General features: G+C 36.6%; 1 protein-coding gene across 1 annotated transcript; it reads right to left on the reverse strand.

Moving 5' to 3' along the window:
• Positions 1–656: 656 nt before the first annotated feature.
• On the reverse strand, positions 657–19,707 carry LOC309492013 (sodium channel protein type 8 subunit alpha-like). Its single transcript, XM_082191033.1, has 10 exons — positions 19,520–19,707; positions 13,493–13,612; positions 12,735–12,823; positions 10,426–10,554; positions 7,628–7,719; positions 2,385–2,606; positions 2,058–2,121; positions 1,703–1,844; positions 1,032–1,238; positions 657–926 (listed from the first exon to the last, which is right to left on the reverse strand). Exons 1-10 carry the CDS (start codon positions 19,568–19,570, stop codon positions 837–839), a joined length of 1,206 nt encoding a protein of 401 aa, XP_082047159.1. The 5' UTR covers positions 19,571–19,707; the 3' UTR covers positions 657–836.
• Positions 19,708–19,725: the final 18 nt, after the last annotated feature.

The raw sequence follows: 19,725 nt of genomic DNA on the forward strand, positions 1-19,725 counted from the left end.
AAATAAAAGTTGCGCACTGTGAATTGTCGTGCAGGTTTAAAATACATTTGATATATTAGGCCCTGTAAATAATCAAAATGTTTTAACGGATTTGTTTGTTTGAATTAGTAACATTTGAAATGGTTCTGTGGTGTGACAATAAAAAATAAAAAAAGATTATTCCATATAATATAGGTTAATATAAGGTCATAAAAGCTGCATGCATACTAATAATAATAAGAAAAAAAATAATTTTAGATGAGTACAGCTTGTTCCACCACTGGACAAGTCAACTACCGTATATCTGGTAAAAGTTTCTTCTGAAAAGCCCTCATAGCTATCAGACATGGAATAAAAGCCACAAAAATTAATGAGGGTCTTAAAGCGCTAATACAATTTTGATATAGTTATACACATGAAATGGTCAACTTAACAATGACAAAAAAATAGTTTTTCAATGTTACAACAATAGTTTTATAATGACAACAAAGAACAACACCTCTTATATCCATTTGCACCTTAGTGTCCTTATCTAAAGCCTAGATCTTCAAGAAATTCACTGTACCTACCATTGCCTAGCCAGACATATAATTGAACACTTAACATGAGACATGACATCATGCGGACTGTGTGTTTATGTGGGCTTCTGTGGAAATAACCCCGCTCTCACCTGGTTCATGATTGAGGCCTTCCGCCCAAGCCTGTTGTCTCTGAAACGGAAGCGGCTCCTCTTGCTGCCGTCATCAGATTCGGACTTGACCACCTTCTCGCTGTCACCCTTCTCCTCCTGTTCTTTCTTCCACTTTTTCTTTCTGTTCCTTCGCTCCTTGGCGCTCTTAGAGCTCAGCTTGGACACCTCAGAGGAACTGCGGGAGAGATGCCCCTCCCCCATCGTCCTCTACGGCATCTTCAGATACTGTACCGGCCGAGGTTGCCATGGCATTGGCCTAGTGATGAGGGGCAAATGGACAAGAATGAGAACAAATAGTGAGAGATGAAAAAGAACAAAAAAGCACAGGGTTATATGTTAAATGCATGTATTTGTGTTGTACCTGTGCATCCTCCTGTTGTTTCTTCAGCTGTTCCAGCATAGCTTTGAACTCAGCCTCCTTCTGTTCTGCCTCCTCCATTGTGGCCTGGTTCTGTTCTTCATAAGCCATGGCCACCACAGCCAGGATCAGATTCACCAGGTAGAACGAGCCCACGAAGATCACAAGAACGAAAAAGATCATGTACGTCTTCCCCGCGGCTCGCAGAGTCTAAGAGAAAGAAGGGCATAGCTCCCATAACGGTATTTGAATATATGTTTGAGTATTGTAGCATCATACCATACTACTTTCTGCAGGATGCAGTATGTTCACTGTGTGCTTTATCAGAGGCGTGTATAGATGGTGGCCTGATCCACCCCTAAAATCTGATTGGCCACCCGAAACTTCTACACTATGATTGGCTATCTACCTCAGTGGGCAGACCTTGAATAAAACTTGACATAACTACCTTGGTTTAAACAGGAGTGGGAAGAAGTGTTAAGATTTGACAGTTATGCTATTAACTTGACTTTGGCTGTTTCTAAATAAAAAAAACATTTTGTTAGAATCTAACTAGCTAGTGAGTAAAAACTGGAAGTAATATAAAACTAGAAAAAAAAATGTTTTACACAAAATATGATTTTGGACACTATTTTCAATATTAAACATGCAACTTAGTAAAAGTGAATGCACACCAGTTGGTACAGATTCTCCCAGAAGTCTTGTGTCATGAGTCGGAAGAGAGCAAGAAAAGCCCAACCAAAGGAGTCGAAGCTAGTGTAGCCGTAGTTTGGGTTGCGTCCAGCCTTCATGCAAGAATAGCCCTCCGGACACCGCCTACACAAACACACACGCACACAGACACACACACACACATACTATACCACAAATATTTCTGTGCTTTTGTCTTTAACGGACCATACCATGAAGTGATTCAAGTGTGCTATTATTTGGAAATAAATATTTTACATATTTAACAATTTAGATTTAAATAACTTTAAACAATTTTTGCTAATTTAGTAGTGTGTATGTTATGTGTATGCTTTTCACCCTGAATCTGAGCTGTTTCCACATAGCAGCGCATCCAGCATGCCTGGCAGGAAGTAGAAATTTGCTGAAACAAGAAGAGATACTTGTAAAACGTGAAAACCATGCCTGAAATCACCAGAAATCCATCTACTAATTTTTTGTGGTTTTTTAAAGGTAATTTATAGTTCTTTTTATTTCTTATGAAAATGGTGTAAAAACTTGTTTTGTAGAAACCGTACCGTAGAGACAATCAAACTTATTGAAAAAATATAAAAAAGCTGAGAGCAGCACTGATTGACGCTACTGCATGAGCAACTACCCTAAGTAGTCAGAGCTTTATCTACTTACTGTCATTCATGATGTATTCATCAAAGTCAAAGCCTTTGCTCCCATTGGCCAGGTAGGATTCAGTTGAATTGACTGGCCAGATGACACACTTTTGCCGAAGATTACCCATAAACAGCTGTAGACCGATGAGGGCAAATACACTCAGACAGAACACTGTCAGAATCATCACATCTGACAGCTTCTTCACTGACTGGATCAGAGCACCCACAATGGTTTTCAGCCCTGTGAGAAGATGAGGAGACAAACGCAACAAGGAATATACAGTCTGCCGCAAACGCTTTTTTGTGATAATGCTCATATCTGCGCAAGAACACACACTTATACACACACTCTTAACCATTAAAAAAAATCTTAGAGAGCACACACACACCACACACAGAATATTTACAGGTATAATACATATTCTACACTTGTATACTGTTACTGGAAAAAAATTAAATATACATAAATGCACAAATTCTTTCATACAATTTGTGATCTAAATTTCTCCTATATGTCTCACAATATAAATTTACATTTTATGCTGTTTTCACTGATAAAATATTTAATAGAATCATTCACCTATTTAACATACACTTCTTTTCAAAAGTTTGGGGTCTGTAAGAGTTTTTGAAAGAGGTCTCTAATGTCACCAAGGCTGCATCCAGGGCCATCGCTTGTGGGGTGAAAGGTCCAACCAAAAAAAAAGGTTAAATATTTTTTCAAAATTTTTTCTGCTTCTCTTACCTCCCTAAAAATGGTTTAGTCCGATCTAAAGTATTTATTAATTATTCAGGCAGTGACAAACATCAGATGGACCCAATCAAATTGTAAGTCCCACCCCAGCTCGTGAACAGAACCAATCAGAGTTGAGGCGGCAGCTGCCTGAAGTTAACTATGAACTTGGTGGAAGAGCAGGAGACTGACTGAAAAATGTCTGGGAAAAGAAAACATAAATCAGGGTGTCAGAAACGCCATGAAAAGAAGGAGAGGGAGGCCAGGAGAGTTGTATCCCAGTCGATCAAGACGTTCTTAAAGACAGGTTGTATTGTTATTTCGCTTGGAATAAGAAACCTACGGTCTACAGCCTGCCGGGTACTGTCACTTTTCATTATCGGTGCGCACCACAATCGACCGAATGATTATGTGGTCAAATTTCCTGTCTTTTTACATAATTGTAAATGGAGTTAAAAAATTGACACGAGTCACGACGCATTGCATTATGCACCTGACCTGCCGGCTGATGATGTATTTATTACATAAAGAAAACACGAATACAACACAATGCACTTGGACGAATAAATGTATTAGCTTTATTTAATAATAATACCAGTTCCATATTATCCTTATTAAAAAATAAGACAATAAATGATTTTAATTATTAAAAAATAAGACAATAAATGATTTTAATGATTTGTCAATTTCTAAATGTTTACTTTTTGATTTATGAATTATAATTTTTTTATTAATATTGAACTATTTCTTTTTTTGAAATTGAAATTTCTTGCTTTTTGTTCATTTTTATTAGTTGTAATTTATAAGGTTTTACAACAACATCACCATCTTCCGTTATATGTGGGCCTCCAAGCTCATCTATTGTACAGTATATGATATTGGTGGAGGGTGGTGGGGGCCCACATCAATATATTTTCAGGGGGCCCCGAATCCTCTAGCTACGGCCCTGGCTGCATCTATTTAATAAAAATGTATTAAAAGTCCCCATGAACCGGAAGTTGCTAACGATTTTTCTCCAGTGTTGTGACGTATTTCCCAGTGAAAAGGAATATTGAACAGAGGGTAGGGTTTTACTCTAGCGCTCCTCCTCTCCACCTCTGCTCATAGCAGACTAACGGTTTGAGGGGAGTGGTTAAGCGTTTCCCAACCCAAGCCGTCAAGCCTATGTCATCAGAGAGGGAACGCCATTCCAGACCGGAAGTAACTTTTCAGACTTTGATTAAAGATTACGACGGCAAACAATTTTTTTCTGTGTCTTAACTTGCACGGATTAATTGTTCACCACAAGACTAGTAATATGCGCTAACAAAGTAAATAGGGTCAATTTTGATTTCACGGGGACTTTAAAACAGCAATTTGGTGACATATTATTACAAGTTTACATTTACATTTACATTTACATTTATTCATTTAGCTGACGCTTTTTATCCAAAGCGACTTACAATTGCTATATATGTCAGAGGTCGCACGCCTCTGGAGCAACTAGGGGTTAAGTGTCTTGCTCAGGGACACATTGGTGTCTCACAGTGGATTCGAACCCGGGTCTCTCACACCAAAGGCATGTGTCTTATCCACTGCGCCACTACCACCCCATAACAGTTTAAAATAACAGTTTTCTGTTTTAATATATTTTAAAATGTTATTTATTCCTGTGATGGCAAAGTTGAGCAGCCATTTCTCCAGTCTTCAGTGTCACATGATCCTTCAGAAATCATTCAAATATGCTGATTTTCCACTCAAGAAATATTTCTTATTGTTATCCTCAATGTTGAAAACAGCTGTGCTTATTCGTATTTTTGTAGAAACCGTAATTCATATTTTTCAGGATTCTTTGATGAATAGTAAATTCAAAAGAACAGCATTTATTTGAAAAAGAAAATGTTTGCATAAAAGTCTTTATTGTCACTTTTGATAATTTAGTGCATCCTTGCTGAATAGTCTGTCCTTTCTCATTTCATTTTCTTTAAAAAATGTTAAATAAATACACCTTACTGTCCCCAAATTTTTGAATGGCAGTGGTGTTAAGTTAACATATATGAATAAGAAAAACAATTATTCAGATCAAATATCCAAGCAATAGCACTATAACCTACTTGGTTTCCTTAACTTTCTTTCACACACACACACACACACACACATATATTGTAAGAAATAATAGTGTGGTTTGTTCATATAAAACCATGATTTACATTGAACAGGCAGTTTAAAGAGTCTCCTGTCTCCTCAGGGCAGATGCACACAAACTGTGTCTATCTCCATTAATAGAAGTACGTACATTTTGCTATCAGTTAACCATTTGAATGTATGTATAACACACTGATTTATAATTTAGAATACTATTATACTATAAATCATACCAGTTCATTATGTCAACTGAAAAAATATATATATATTTCCTAATTTTTGGTCTGCCAAAAGAAGTCTGATAAGTTTTGGCTAAGATAAGTATTAGTATCCTCAATAAGTCACATGACTTACATGATGTATCATTCATGTTTCAAAAACCATGTGAGAAGATTTGTGTGCTAAACTTTTGAGCACATAAAGAAAGTTTATTTGCTTTTTAATGCCATAAATTGCCTTCTGTGTAGGAGCTCAGGCTATCAAATGAAGTAGTAGCCAATATAATGAACAGGATTCTGTGGAGACTCATGGTAAAAAGATTTCCAAAAAGTGCACATTTCATAAGCACTTTACTAAGGACAGTTTGTGTGGAGACCTTGAAGAGACACGAGGAACACTCTTTAAACACACATACAATATTCAACACATATCAGCAAAATGGACACTGCTTGAAAAGAGCGGCGCCATACAAACAGTATGCAGAGAGCCAACACAGAGAGAGGAAGAGGAGAGGACAGGCAAGGGGAGGAAGGGCATGCAGGTCATTTAAACGCCAAGGCTGAAGGCAGCAACATCATCATCTTTGCTTTATCACCATGGTGTCAATGTCTGTTTAACCAATCATTCTTTTCCAGAGAATGTGTAACCCCGTCTTCATTTCTCAGCTAATCTCTTAGCTAAGAGAAACCAGGTTAATAAAGAAGTCATTCTCAATTCTGAATACTCACATGTGGGGTCTACAACAATGTGAGTGTGTTTAACGTAGCTGAGTGTGATTGTGTGAGGAAAGCTAGTGAGTTAACTTAGCTAGTCCTGATCTTTCGCCTTCCTGCAACAATACGTGCATACAAACAATTCTTCTTACATCTTCTGATGTCTCTGTTTTACTTTCCACTCCGAGTTCTTCGAAATAAGAATAGGGAGGGAGTTACAAAACAGTAATTTTACCAAAAAAATTAGGTAAAAAATATAGAAATCTACATGTGTGTAAAGGATGCAGAAATTTGAGTAAAGCCACTTGTTAAAAAATACAAAAAACAGAATAAAAGAAAGACAAACTAAAAAAGCAGGTGTCTTCGAAAGCATCATGCAGCAGAAATGTGTCAAACTAGGCTTGGCAGTCTCAGTGAGTACGCTACCCATAAACCATTGCTTCATGACACATCACATCAGCTTCTTTTGAACAAACTCTGATGAGATGTTCATCAAAAGACAGACTAGGATGAAATGCACATATAAATGTTGCTATGCTTTTACAATGTCCTAAGGTTGAGTTTTACGTTTTCCGCTTAGGGTCCTGTAACTCAAACTCAACACAACAAAGACATCTGGCCTATGCTGTTTTAAACTCTGAGGCTGGACATTTTAAATATAGAACATAGGGCAGCAATCTTTTCCTTTTACACAGTTAATTATTATTTTTTAACATGGGTTGGTTGAGTAATAAGAACTGCATTCTGTGTCTACATATACTAAACTAGAGTACTACTGCATAATAGGAAATGTGATCTCCCAACTGGAAAATCCAGTTAAAAGCTTAAAGTGGTTTGAAACATGATACCTGGTTTCCAAACTGGCCATGAATTGGTCCTAGAGTTTTAAACTGATTTGGTCGGCCATCTTGGACCAACGACAAACCAGCCTGACCACCTTTAACCAACAGGGCCTTTGAAGAAAGCTGGTATACCAAGTCAGTCATGTCCCCACCATCTGTTAGCCCACCTAAACCAGTTACCATGTTCCAAAACACAGCTATGAGCTTAAAGTGGATTTTCCAGCAGGGCAAGACGCATATTTCAGGTATTCCCACTACTTTTCATCATAACAGCTAACATTTATAACACGTCACCGTTGACATAAATGCAGTTTTTGATCAAATAAAGACCTTTTATTCCCAGATTACTGGAGGGGCATGTGATTTTTCTGCCATCACTGATTTGACTGCAGACTGCAAAGCCTATCAAAAATGTATCACTACCATTTTTGATCGTTTGGGTATTAAAACATAAATTGAACATAAATCAAAGAATTCTTCCTGCAGCATCCTCTCGAATAAGTACAGCAAGTCAAGTAAAAAAAAAAAAAAAACTAAGAAAAATAATAACAGTAGTAGTAATACTGGTAATAATAATAGTTTGCATCGGCGTGGGAAGCAGCTCAGCCTTCGTGTTTAAACGCGTTCTCACCTGGTATGACAGAAATAGTTTTGAGAGCTCGTAGAACCCTGAAGGTTCTCAGGGCTGACACATTCCCGAGGTCCACAAACTCTGTTACATATCTGCAACAAGGGAGGATCACACACAGAACAAACACCATGACACAACACACACACACAACACCACAACACGTACGACACACCACTACCACCAGCACCACCACTGAACTGGGAGGAAGACATCACGCAAAGCCTGTCTAACGGGAGAAGAGAGAGAAACGAGCGGAGGAGGAAGAAAGAGACAGGAGTGTGAAAAGAGAGACAGCGAGCGGCGCCCTCTGTTGGCCCTGATTGATGCTGGACTTACCTGGGATCACAGCAACAGTTTTCAAAGCCCTCAGTACCCTGAATGTGCGCAGAGCTGACACATTGCCTAGGTTTACAAACTCTGTAACATACCTGCAGAATGGATCGCAACAAAGTTACCAGAGAGAGAAGAGGGTGAGAGGATGGAGAGGAGAAGAGGTACAGGATGAAAAAGCAGTGAAGGAAGATGATGATTCACAAGATAAATTAAGTATAGTAAAAATATATCACATAAAAACAATGTTCCAGGTTCCATGCTTCATCTTAGAATTACTGTAATTACAAGTTTTAGACTAGAAAAAAACATTCACATTTTCGTTGAACTTGTAATTGCAGGTCCAAAACTCTGAAAGATCTCTCACTTGACTTGTCATGCAAAAATAAATTTAATAAATAAGATTTTTAACATTTTTGAAAGAAGCCTCTTATGCTTACCAAGGCTGCATTTATTTGATAAGAAATATTGTAAAAACTGTAATATTGTGAAATATTGTTACAATTTAAAATAACTGCTTTCTATTTTAATATAGGCTACTTTAAGATGTAATGTATTCCTATGACGAAAGCTGAATTTTCAGCATCATTACTCCAGTCTTCAGTGTCACATGATCCTTCAGAAATCATTCTAATAAGCTGATTTGGTGCTCAAGAAACATTTCTTATTATAATCAATGTTGAAAACAGATTTTGCTGCTTAATGTTTTTTGTTGAAACCAAGATATAGTACCATTCAATAGTCTGGGGTAAGAAATGTGACAGTAAAGACATTTATAATGTTACAAAAGATTTCTATTTTTATTTTATTTTTTAAGCTGTTCATTGAACTGTCAATTCATCAAAAAATGCATCACGCTTTCTACAAAAATATTAATATTAAGCAGCAGTTTTCAACATTGATAATAATAAGAACAATTATTAATAATTTAGCACCAATATTAACTGATAATAATTAAAAACATATTGAAATAGAAAATGGTTATTTGATATTATTTCACAATATTTTTTTTTTTTACTGTATATTATCAAATAAATGCAACCTTGGTCTGTATAAGAGACTTCTTTTAAAAACAGAAAAAAAAATCAATTATTCCATATAGAAGTGGATTAATGTAACGATTAAACTATTTGCAATGTCACACATGGATCCATGGCATTATGAGCATTGCCTTAGAAACCAATTATTTCTGAAGACAGGGACTTGAATGGCTCCAATTACAATCTTAGAGTTGCTATCTTGTAATTACAGTAATTTCGACACAATGTGATCCCAGCGTAAGAATTTAAATCTTGTGGCATTTATTCCAGTGTAATGCCTTGCCAATAGACTTGTAATAGCATTACTGTATTTTTCCTGTTTTTACAAATTGAAGTTGAAATTATTTTCTGTGGTAACTGACAGCATACTGTCCATAGAGCTTTCCTTCTATTGAACCCGGAACATTTCTTTACTGTCAAAGTAAAAACAATCAAACATGAACAATATTCAGATTCCCACAACATGTCATAGAATTCATGATACATTTTATACCTGGAAACAAAAACACGTTTAAATCTTGTTTAAAAATTGTTATTTCACCATATTCTCAATTTCAGAATTGAACTTTTTAGGAGCAAGGGTTGTCTTTATAAGATGAAAATGGCTGCCCTCCAGAGAAATGGATGAATGCAGATAGGGACAGAAGAGGAGCGATGAACAGACGAATCAAAGTTCAGAAAGAAAGAGAGTGTTATGACACACAGTATATATGTACACACACATACACAGAGGTATGAGCACAGACATTGTCATCTTTGAGCTTTGAACTCCCATCTACCACCTATGAGAGGCATGACAAAAAAGCCTCTGTCTCTCTCATGTAAGACCACAGACACACACACACTCTTTTGTGCAAGCATGACATCAAGGCTTAAAAGACATCTTATAACCTAAATAAAGGTCATGGTATCGATTAATCATTCAATTTCAAACTGTTCTCACACCTCTACTGTGCAAAACTATCATTGTCAGACTGTTAGAATGTTCATGCTTTTTAATACTCAAATAATTTGCATGTTATTGAAATCTTTTAGATGTTTAAGTTGGTCTAAAACTGCCCTACACTCAGTGGAGAAGCTTGCCTTTTTGGGACATGGATGCAAGTGAGAAAGTTCCAAAAAAATTGCAGAGCCCATTTCAAATCACTGCAAATAGTAGGCTATAAGGATGGAATGCTAAAGCTGTTATTTAATTTTTTTGTCGGTTTATTTATTTGATGATTTATCTTCTAATAATTTTACTAAATGATAACACCATATTCCTTGAATGCAAAGTTGGGACCAACTGAGGCTCCGCTATAGTCTAAAAGTCAATGCTGCACACAAGAGTGTTATGCCCCTGTAATCATTGCATGCAAAAACAGATTTTAAGTGCAACATTATCGAAATGTTTCATTAATGTTTGAATTACAAAAGGATTATACTTACGCCATAGAGATGACCATGAAATCCAGCCAGTTCCAGGGGTCTCTGAGGAAGGTGAAGCCATCTATACAGAAACCTCGAGCCACAATTTTTGTGAGTGACTCAAAAGTGTAGATTCCTGTGAAGGTGTACCTGACAGAGTGCAATAAAATGAATGCATATAAATAAATCGCATGCTTAGATTTATTTTTTTGTTTTTATTTTTTATTGATACTTTTCGTTATTAAATAAAGTATCGGTTTGTTTATAATTAATATTTCTCTCTCCCTCACTGACCTTCATTACGCAGGGCATCATGGTATCTGCTACAGCACAGAGGGCACATGTGATGCTGCCTTAGAATTTAACCTTTTAGTGTCTCAGGAGGCAGTATAATTAAGAAGATGTCCTATAATGCTGTTTTTATAGGCAGCTTGTTAGGTTTTGGAACCAAGCTTACTATTGGTTAAGAACTCCCACAAAACTCCATCACCCCCAGTTACCCCAAAAATAGACCCAGCAATTTTTAGGATTGGCCAAATTTCCAAGTGGAGCTCACACTGTCTTCAGCATTTTCTTCCTTCTAGCCATTCATTAGCCTGTCACTCGGCTAACAATTTAAGCCCAGCTTTACAAGCACTCACACTGGAGTGGTTGCTGGTTCAGTTTAAATATATGATCTTTGAACTTCTAACCGTTTTTGCTATAACAATGTTATTATTAAATAACATGAATAACTCTGCGCATGAATCATAAATAATATTACAGTCACATTTGATGAGGAACATTTGCATAGAATAGAATAGAATAGAATAGAATAGAATAGAATAGAATAGAATAGAATAGAATAGAATAGAATAGAATAGAATAGAATAGAATAGAATAGAATAGGACAGGACAGGACAGGACAGGACAGGACAGGAATAGGAATAGGAATAGGAATAGAATAGAATAGAATAGAATATAATAGAATAGAATAGAATAGAATAGAATAGAATAGAATAAATTAGGGATGTGCACAAGTACTCCAGTTCTCGGACCTGACAGTGGCGTTCGATCATGAAATCATAAAGTCGCCGTGACTTTAAAGTCGTCTTGAAATCAAAATTAACCCTATTTACTTTGTTAGCGCACATTACTAGTCTTGTGTTGAACGATTCATCAGTGTAAATTAATACACAGAAGAAAATTGTTTGTCGTGGTAATCTTTAATCAAAATTTGCTTCCGCTCTGGAATGGCGTTCCTTCTCTGATGATGTCAGTTTGACGGCACGGCATGGGTTGAATATCCTTAACCATTCCCCTCCAACCGTCAGTCTGCTATGAGCGAAGGATGGAGAGGAGGCACGCTAAAGTAAAACCCCGCCCTCTATTCAATATTCTGTTTCACTTGGAAAAATGTCACAACACTGTAGAGTTTAAAATAAAGTCAGTTTCAAATTCCAGTTCATGGGGACTTTAAAAATATATATTTCAGTTTTTTCTGATTGGGGCATTTTGGGCAGTACCTGAGGTCTGCTAGGTTAGCATTAGGACACCAGGCAGTCCGGACTGGTGAAATAAAGTCTAATAAAGTGCAAAAGTTTATTAACCAGTTAGCAAAGCCTTTCAGTTTACTGGTGTTCATTAACTCTTGGCATCAGCTAAAACAGCAATGCCCAACATTATTGACTATGACTGGGTTATTTGAGACAGTCATTCTCCTTTTAGATGTTTCTTTTTCAAAAACATTGATGATTTTATTAATAATCCAGCAGTGTTATTTTTTCTCATATGTTTTCAACAGTAAGCCTGTTTTTTCATTAAAATGATTTCTCGTCATGTCTTCAAAAACACGCAGGCAAAGAAAGTAGATGAAAATCCAATTAAGTGCAAGATGTGCAGCGCTAATCTGCCATATACTGTATATAACATTATAAAGCAAACACTAAAGAATGTTGTGAATTCTTTGTACTTTTGTTGCCCGTGTTGCCGGGAAGAGCGCATCCACAATGGGAATAAGACTTTCTGGCTAGTTCACTTGCATTTGCGCCCTTTTGTGCAGATAGATGTTTCTTTTTTGAAAACATTGATGCATTATTGATATAGTAGTGTTATTTTTAGTAGTTACATATTTTCAGGTCATATTTTTATTGGTCAACATTCATTTTCATGACAGTGTTTTAATTAAAAACGTTTTTGAGACCTATCAGTACTCGAAATAAAAAATTGACAAAAATGCCCATCCCTAGAATATGGAATGGAATGGAATGGAATGGAATGGAATAGAATAGAATAGAATAGAATAGAATAGAATAGAATAGAATAGAATAGAAATAGAATAGAATACTTACTCTACTTGTTTGGACCATTCTGGAGGATTGCTGAATGTCATGAAGACACAATTTGTCAAAATTGTACACATGATGATCATGCTGAAAACTGTAAGAAGTAGTTAAGGAAATTCTAAGGTGATGTCATAAATATTGATTAGATATCATAACTATGAAGGAAAAAGGGACATCAATACAAAATCCTAATAATTTCATGATGTTATGTAGCAAACTCTGGGGTCAGAGGTCAATTGTTGGTTGAAGACATAGGCAGTTCTATGAGGAAGTAGTATGTTCTTAACTTCCATATAATTAATGGCCTTTAAAATCACCGTCTATATCACAGCACTATGAGCTTTCATTCGGAACTCTCATTCGCAGACCAGAAAACGTATCAGACCCATTTGAATTCTGCATAGAATGCTATATTTTAAAGCGATATGGAGGAGATTAGGAGGAGAAACGGTTAGAGATTAAGAGGAAACTGCTGCTTTACCGAGCTCTGGCCGAGCAGTGATATAAACTCAACGCTATTGGCTATTTTTAAAAAGGGGAGGAGCTGTTCGATATGTCACCCCCTGTCTTGTTTCAGTGGAAATTACGTCAACACACTGAATAATGCTGCGTGATTCAAGTCATTTCAGTGGGCCTTTAAGTGAAATAGTTCAAGTGAAAAACCATGTACTGTGATACAGAGGGTGTAACTGATGAAACCTATAAACCCAATAAAGCACAATCATAAGAACATGGACAATGTTTGGAGCACTGAAAAAAGGATATGAGTGTATCAAAATTTTAATTGCTATTTGCCTGAATAGGTTAAAAGGACTAATGATATATAACGAGGGCGTGGCACTGAACCGGAAGATAGTTTTTCCTTTGTTAAGAACTATAAAGGTCTGGGGAGAAAAAGAGGAAGGGGAGAAAAAGAGAGGAAGATATGTTAGCTATATATATCTGTCTTTATGGTGAGACAGCACAGTCATTCACAAAAAAATTACCAAGATGAGCAATTGCAATAAACAACATACTGTATATGACAGGTTAACATGACAAGAACTTTGACTTTATCCAAAAATTACAGCTGCATTCAAAATAAACTTGCAAAATGTATACAATATCTTAATACACCCACATAACATTTTCTCAAAAAAAAAAAAAAAAAAAAATCTCATTCATTCTGAATTACATTCAGGTCAAAGACCATTTCTAAATCAAGCCTATTAAAACCCAAATAGGGAATTATTTACTCGAACTGAGCTAAAACAACCGCAGTGAGCTCTGGCAAAGAAATGGACCTCTTACAGGAACTCAAACTGTAATACTAACGCTAATGCTAACCGCTAACACTGCGATCCATCAGAAGCAGAAGTGCTGACTCCAGATAGTGTGTGTGGGACAGGGAAAAAGAGAGGGAGGGGGAGGGAAGAAAGGAAGGAGGGTGGGTCAAAAGCCCTGCAAAGCTCCTTTTATCCTACATAATGTAAGAAAAAGAGACAAGAGAACCTTCATCCAAATCCTCATCACTGAAACCACTGGAATCCAGGTCGTTGCAGGTGCACACACACATATATACAGACTTAATGTCAAAGAAGTAAAATTGTGTGTTTACATATTTAGTAATTATTATTATTAATTTTTTTTATGTATATTTAATTTAATTAAATTTTTTATTTGCCAATGGGGTAATATATATGTATATATATATTTATACTTAGATATATTGTTAGAAAAGTCAATATCTTATGTAATTTTAATTATATATATTATTAAAGTCTTAATACCTTTTGCATTTTATCTTCAAATAAATTTCTCTTGTTTTAAGGATGTTTAGATATTTTTATTGGAAAACAAGACAAAATACTAATTAAGACAATATTTCTTTAACCCTGCGATACACACATAGAATAGTATTTTTTATGTCACACAAAACACCACTAAAGTCACACATGTTGGGTTCCATGTTTTATGGGAACATTACATAGACATAATGATTTTTATATTGTACAAACTATATATTCTATCCCCTAACCCTAAATCTACCCATCACAGAAAACTAAAAAATATTGGATACTGTCTTTGTTGGGACATTTCGTCCTCATAACTTAGGGTATACCTGAACACACACACACACACACACACACACACACACACACACACACACACACACACACACACACACACACACACACACACACACACACACACACACACACACACACACACACACACACACACACACACACACACACACACAGTGTCGAGCGGATGAGAATCTTCCTGGAATCTAATTAGATTAAAAATAGACATCTGTCTGAAGGAGGACAAAATGAACGCCCTAACCTCAGAGTTTCCCTATCTCTCTCTATTTCTCCATCTCCTTTTATTCAATGTATTTGTCTGTGTGTCTGTCTGTGCATTTAATCATGTCAAATACCACTTAACAAAAGTACTGCTTAACAAAATCATAATTTAAAAGATATAGCGTATGTCAGAGAGAAAACGCTGTGTCGTCCTTCTGAAGACAGCTGTCATTTTGAGGCACAGGATCCCAAAGACTGTCACACTAGCAAAAGCTGCGAACCGCCCAGAAGGCTCCATGTGTTACTGAATACTGAGCACTGGTTTCCCCAGAGTCTCTCTCTCACACACACATACACACACTGCGACAGACTGTGGGCTTCCTCCGCTGGCGGGAGCTCCCACTCTCACAATGCTGCACTCTTCACTGAGGACATAGCTGAAGCTCTCAATATCCTGGCCTAAAAATACAAAATAATTTTTTTTTCATCTTTTCTAAATCTTCATATTTATGAGCATCATGTTTATCACGATGTTAAAATTAGAGCGACAAACACATGATTTTTCCATCTTAATTTCACAGCAAGTGTCATCAGGCCACAACAGTTCTATCCAAATAATCCATGATCATAACACTAGTATAGTGCCAACTGTGACTTCAACCCTTTGTCCTTGTTTCTATAAAAGACCAGAGATTTTGCAAGATCACACTTTTGGGGATGATAATGTGGATACATATGAGAGAAACTAAAACATGAACTCAAAGTTCACGTACATGTGATCACACCCTTATGTCAACACCTGCATACACACAATGCAGCCTATTGGTCTTTCCTTCTGACAGCCTAAGTGATATGCTGCAAAGCTACTGAAAATTTCATCATCTACAGAGAAGAGAGCCAGAGAGACATGAAGATGTGGACAAGAGCTGAGGGAACTGCTGCGGGGGAGGTGGATGAGGGAGGGAGAGAGAGAGAGAGAGAGGGGGAGAAGGGGTGGAGGGGTTCAATAGTGGAAAAAACTGGATATAGCATCACTGTTGCACTTAACTCCAAGTACATCCGATCTACTCGACGTCACTGAATGCACTTACTGTAAAGACTCAAATGACCAACACCCCCATCCAAATGCTAACTAACACTTCTCAATCTTTTTTTAATACTTTCAAGATGCACCAAATCTATCTATCTATCTATCTATCTATCTATCTATCTATCTATCTATCTATCTATCTATCTATCTATCTATCTATCTGTCTGTCTGTCTGTCTGTCTGTCTGTCTATATTAGATAATATTATCAGTTATACCATTATACCAACTTTCACTCTCTAGATGGATGGATGGATGAATGGATGGATGGATGGATGGATGGATATCCATCCATCCATCCAGATAGTAAAAGTTGGTATAATGATATAACTGATAATATTCTCTGTATTGCCAAAGGCAGTTAATAAAGAAATACAAGAAATCAAGAAAAACAAATTAAAGGAAAGAGGTAAAGATAAAAGTAATAAAATGAAATAACAAAACAAAATAAAATAGGGTAATAATATAGATACAAAATATGGTCTAAACAAATGTAATCATAGTAATAATAAACAATCCATTACATTTAAATTTACTTATCTAAAAAAAATAATATATATATAATAATAAAATGAAACACAAAATAAAATAGGGTAATAATACAGATACAAAATATGGTTTAAACAAAATAATCACTAATCATAGTAATAATAACAATCCATTAAACTATTTACTTATCCAAAAAAAAGAAGAAAAAAAGAGGGTAATAATACAGATACAAAATATGGTATAAAAAAATATAATCACTCATCTTACAAATAATAAAAGTAACTCCTTATCTATAAAATAAAATAAATAGCAGAAGAATATAGATTCAAAACATGCTATGAACAAGATATAATCAATCACCAAAGTCATAAATCATCCATTAAAGTATCTCTCTATGAAAACCTGAAATATCCCTTTTTTTTTACTTCCGTTTCCAAAGGTCAAAGCCTCACACACAGCTGGTGCAATAACAGCCATTAGGAAACTGCATCCCATATCTCTCAATCACATACACACATGAGTACATGGCTTTCTGTAGGTTTATACGCCCATGCCATTCTGAATGGCTTTTTCACCCCACTTCTCAAGGGACCAGTAGAACTGCAACTCTGCACTTCTTCCTTGCATCTCTTTATTCACTTTAACCCTTCCCCACAATGCATGAGTGTACCACAGCTGCTGCAGTTATAACCCCCTCACACAAAAACATACCACTGCCAAGAGGGAGAGGGAGGAGGGAGGGCCAAAAAGGGGATGTAATATGGATGGAACATGCTGGGAACAATGCACATTATCTCTATTAATGGGAGGTGGATATAGGTACAGTGTTCAACAGATGATGAAAAGGCAGACAAGACCAATTCTTTTTCCTCAACTAATTTTCTATCTTAAAAAAAAATCTCCTCAACTCCCACTATATAGCACATGGTACACTGTGCTCAGTTATGTAACACACACCTCTAGTGTGCCAACAAGGAGGTGCTGATGTGGTCGCACCGCTCAAGCCACAGAAAAAATAACTTTTAAGTCATCTCATAGTAAATACATAAATATCAAAGTATCTTAGTCGAAGACTAAAAATAAATAAATAAAAATAACTCCACCAACATCTACAGTAAAAAATAAATAAATAAAATAAATGTCCCACTCTGTCTGTTGATATGGAATAGGAAAAATATATACATACAAATAATATTTGTATATATCAATCATTGCCTTAAATTCAAGATTCATACTGTACATTCTGACACTGGAAGATCACAATTTACCAAACAGATCACTTCAGTGTGCATTAGTTAATAACTATGCATTCTATGCCATTTTCATATTCATATGCCATTCTGTTTAGATCTATTTAGTTTCACTGTGTTTTGGTTTCGTTTTCAGTCAGTGCTATGTTCCCGTTTTTCCCGTGTACTGTTTTCCTAGTTAGTTTCCTTGGTTTTTAATCACTTCCACACACCTTTTTCTGTTCAGTTGATTATCTCTCTCCATGTATTTAAACCCTGAGTTTCCTCAGTTCTGCGTTTGGTCTCGTTGGTGTTATTTGAGTAGTGGTTGTACATAATCTCCTAGTTATTCTCCTGCATGTTTACCTTGAGTTTTTGTTTAATAAAAGACTATTGTGAACTCTCCATTGCCGTGCGCTTTGTTAAAGCCACACACCCCCCCGACACGTGTTAATCACATTTTTATTGCCAAGGTGTGAACAGCTTGAAACGGAACCTAAAAAACGAGATCTTCCTCGATTTCCTATGTTGTCTATGAAAGCCTGTTTTTATGTGAAGGGCTCGGGACGTTTTTGCCGGGAAAATCTAAAGGATGTGGCGGTTATGCGTGCTCCTGAGAGCCTCTCTTTCGTTCAATGACACATGAAATGAATGCTTATACAATGTTCAGGATAATGCCGAAACAGCCATTCTTTGATGTAAAGAAACGAGATTAAGCGGACATGATGCCAGTGAATTGCAGAGTTGGTGCAAACATATCCACATCGCTAAATGCTTTCTTAACTGTTGTTTTTCTCATTTTTATTTTGAAAGCACATATTTATCTAAACATTACTCTCAGCAGCGTGGGCCGCGTTGGGATGTTCGTTCACAGTATATTGCAGCAAAGATTTTTTTCTTCCAAGCAAAAAAAGAAAAAGAACTTTGCCGTGAGTTCACACTAAATCACATTCGGTCTCTTGTATGTTTCGTATGTGCGAGCAATAAGTTCCTGGCTGCAATTCACTCAGTTCATTTTACATATATTTTGAACGGTCAGCTGTCAACTTTTGCTGAGAAATCCAGTAGCACCTCAATGCAGAACATGAGATCCGGGGGGCGGAGTTGGATCCAGATAAAGGGGTGGAGATTGGTAGGTTTAGGGGTGGGTTTAGGGATTAAGGGGTGGAGATGGGTAGGTTTAGGGGTGGGTTTAGGGATTAAGGGGTGGAGATTGGTAGGTTTAGGGGTGGGTTTAGGGATTAAGGGGTGGAGATGGGTAGGTTTAGGGATCAGGGGGTGAAGATGGGTAGGTTTAGGTGTATGTAAGGTGGGAGGAGTTGGATCTAGATCCGACTCCTCCCCGTGGATTTCATGTTCTGCAGTGAGGACCATCTCGAGAAATCTCAGCAAAACAAATCAAATCAATCTCAACAAAAATCTTTACTAACCATATTTTTTGTCTTTAGTTGAGTTTTGTTTTTAGAAATCATTATTCTTATTTGTTACCATCTCATCTTATCTGTTCATTCATCCTAATATACAAAGTATGTAACATTAGTCTCCTTGATTCATCTCCAAACCTTCCCACTACCAATCTTTTTCTACCAAATGCTGGAGAGCGAAGCGCCCTGAACACTTCTTACTTCACCATAATGAGGGTAACTGTATTCCACCTGCATGGAGGATGAGTTTTAACAGGCTCAAAGTTCACTCACTTTCTGGTTCATATAGTAGGGGTCTATGTCCTCCAAGGGAATAGCCAACATTTTGGAGGGGACGTCCCCGTAAATAAAGGGCACGCTCTTCCCTGCTTCCAGGTCAGTGTTGGGCTTCGGTTTGTTGTCATCATCGTCATCACGGTGACTGCTGTCAGATCTGGGCTTAACCGGCTTCTTTTTCTTCTCCTCAGCGATGCGCTTCT

Source organism: Leuciscus leuciscus (genome assembly GCF_965113295.1).
Source record: "Leuciscus leuciscus genome assembly, contig: HAP1_SCAFFOLD_833, whole genome shotgun sequence".
NCBI lineage: Eukaryota > Metazoa > Chordata > Actinopteri > Cypriniformes > Leuciscidae > Leuciscus > Leuciscus leuciscus.

Coding starts and splice junctions, on each gene's coding strand:
- LOC309492013 (XM_082191033.1), bottom strand. CDS start 19,570: ATGTTGGCTATTCCCTTGGAGGACATAGACCCCTACTATATGAACCAG. Junction 12,824..13,492: donor TTAAAATTTTGATACACTCA/TATCCTTTTTTC, acceptor CTACTTCTTACA/GTTTTCAGCATGATCATCAT. Junction 1,239..1,702: donor GGGAGAATCTGTACCAACTG/GTGTGCATTCAC, acceptor TCTTTCTCTTAG/ACTCTGCGAGCCGCGGGGAA.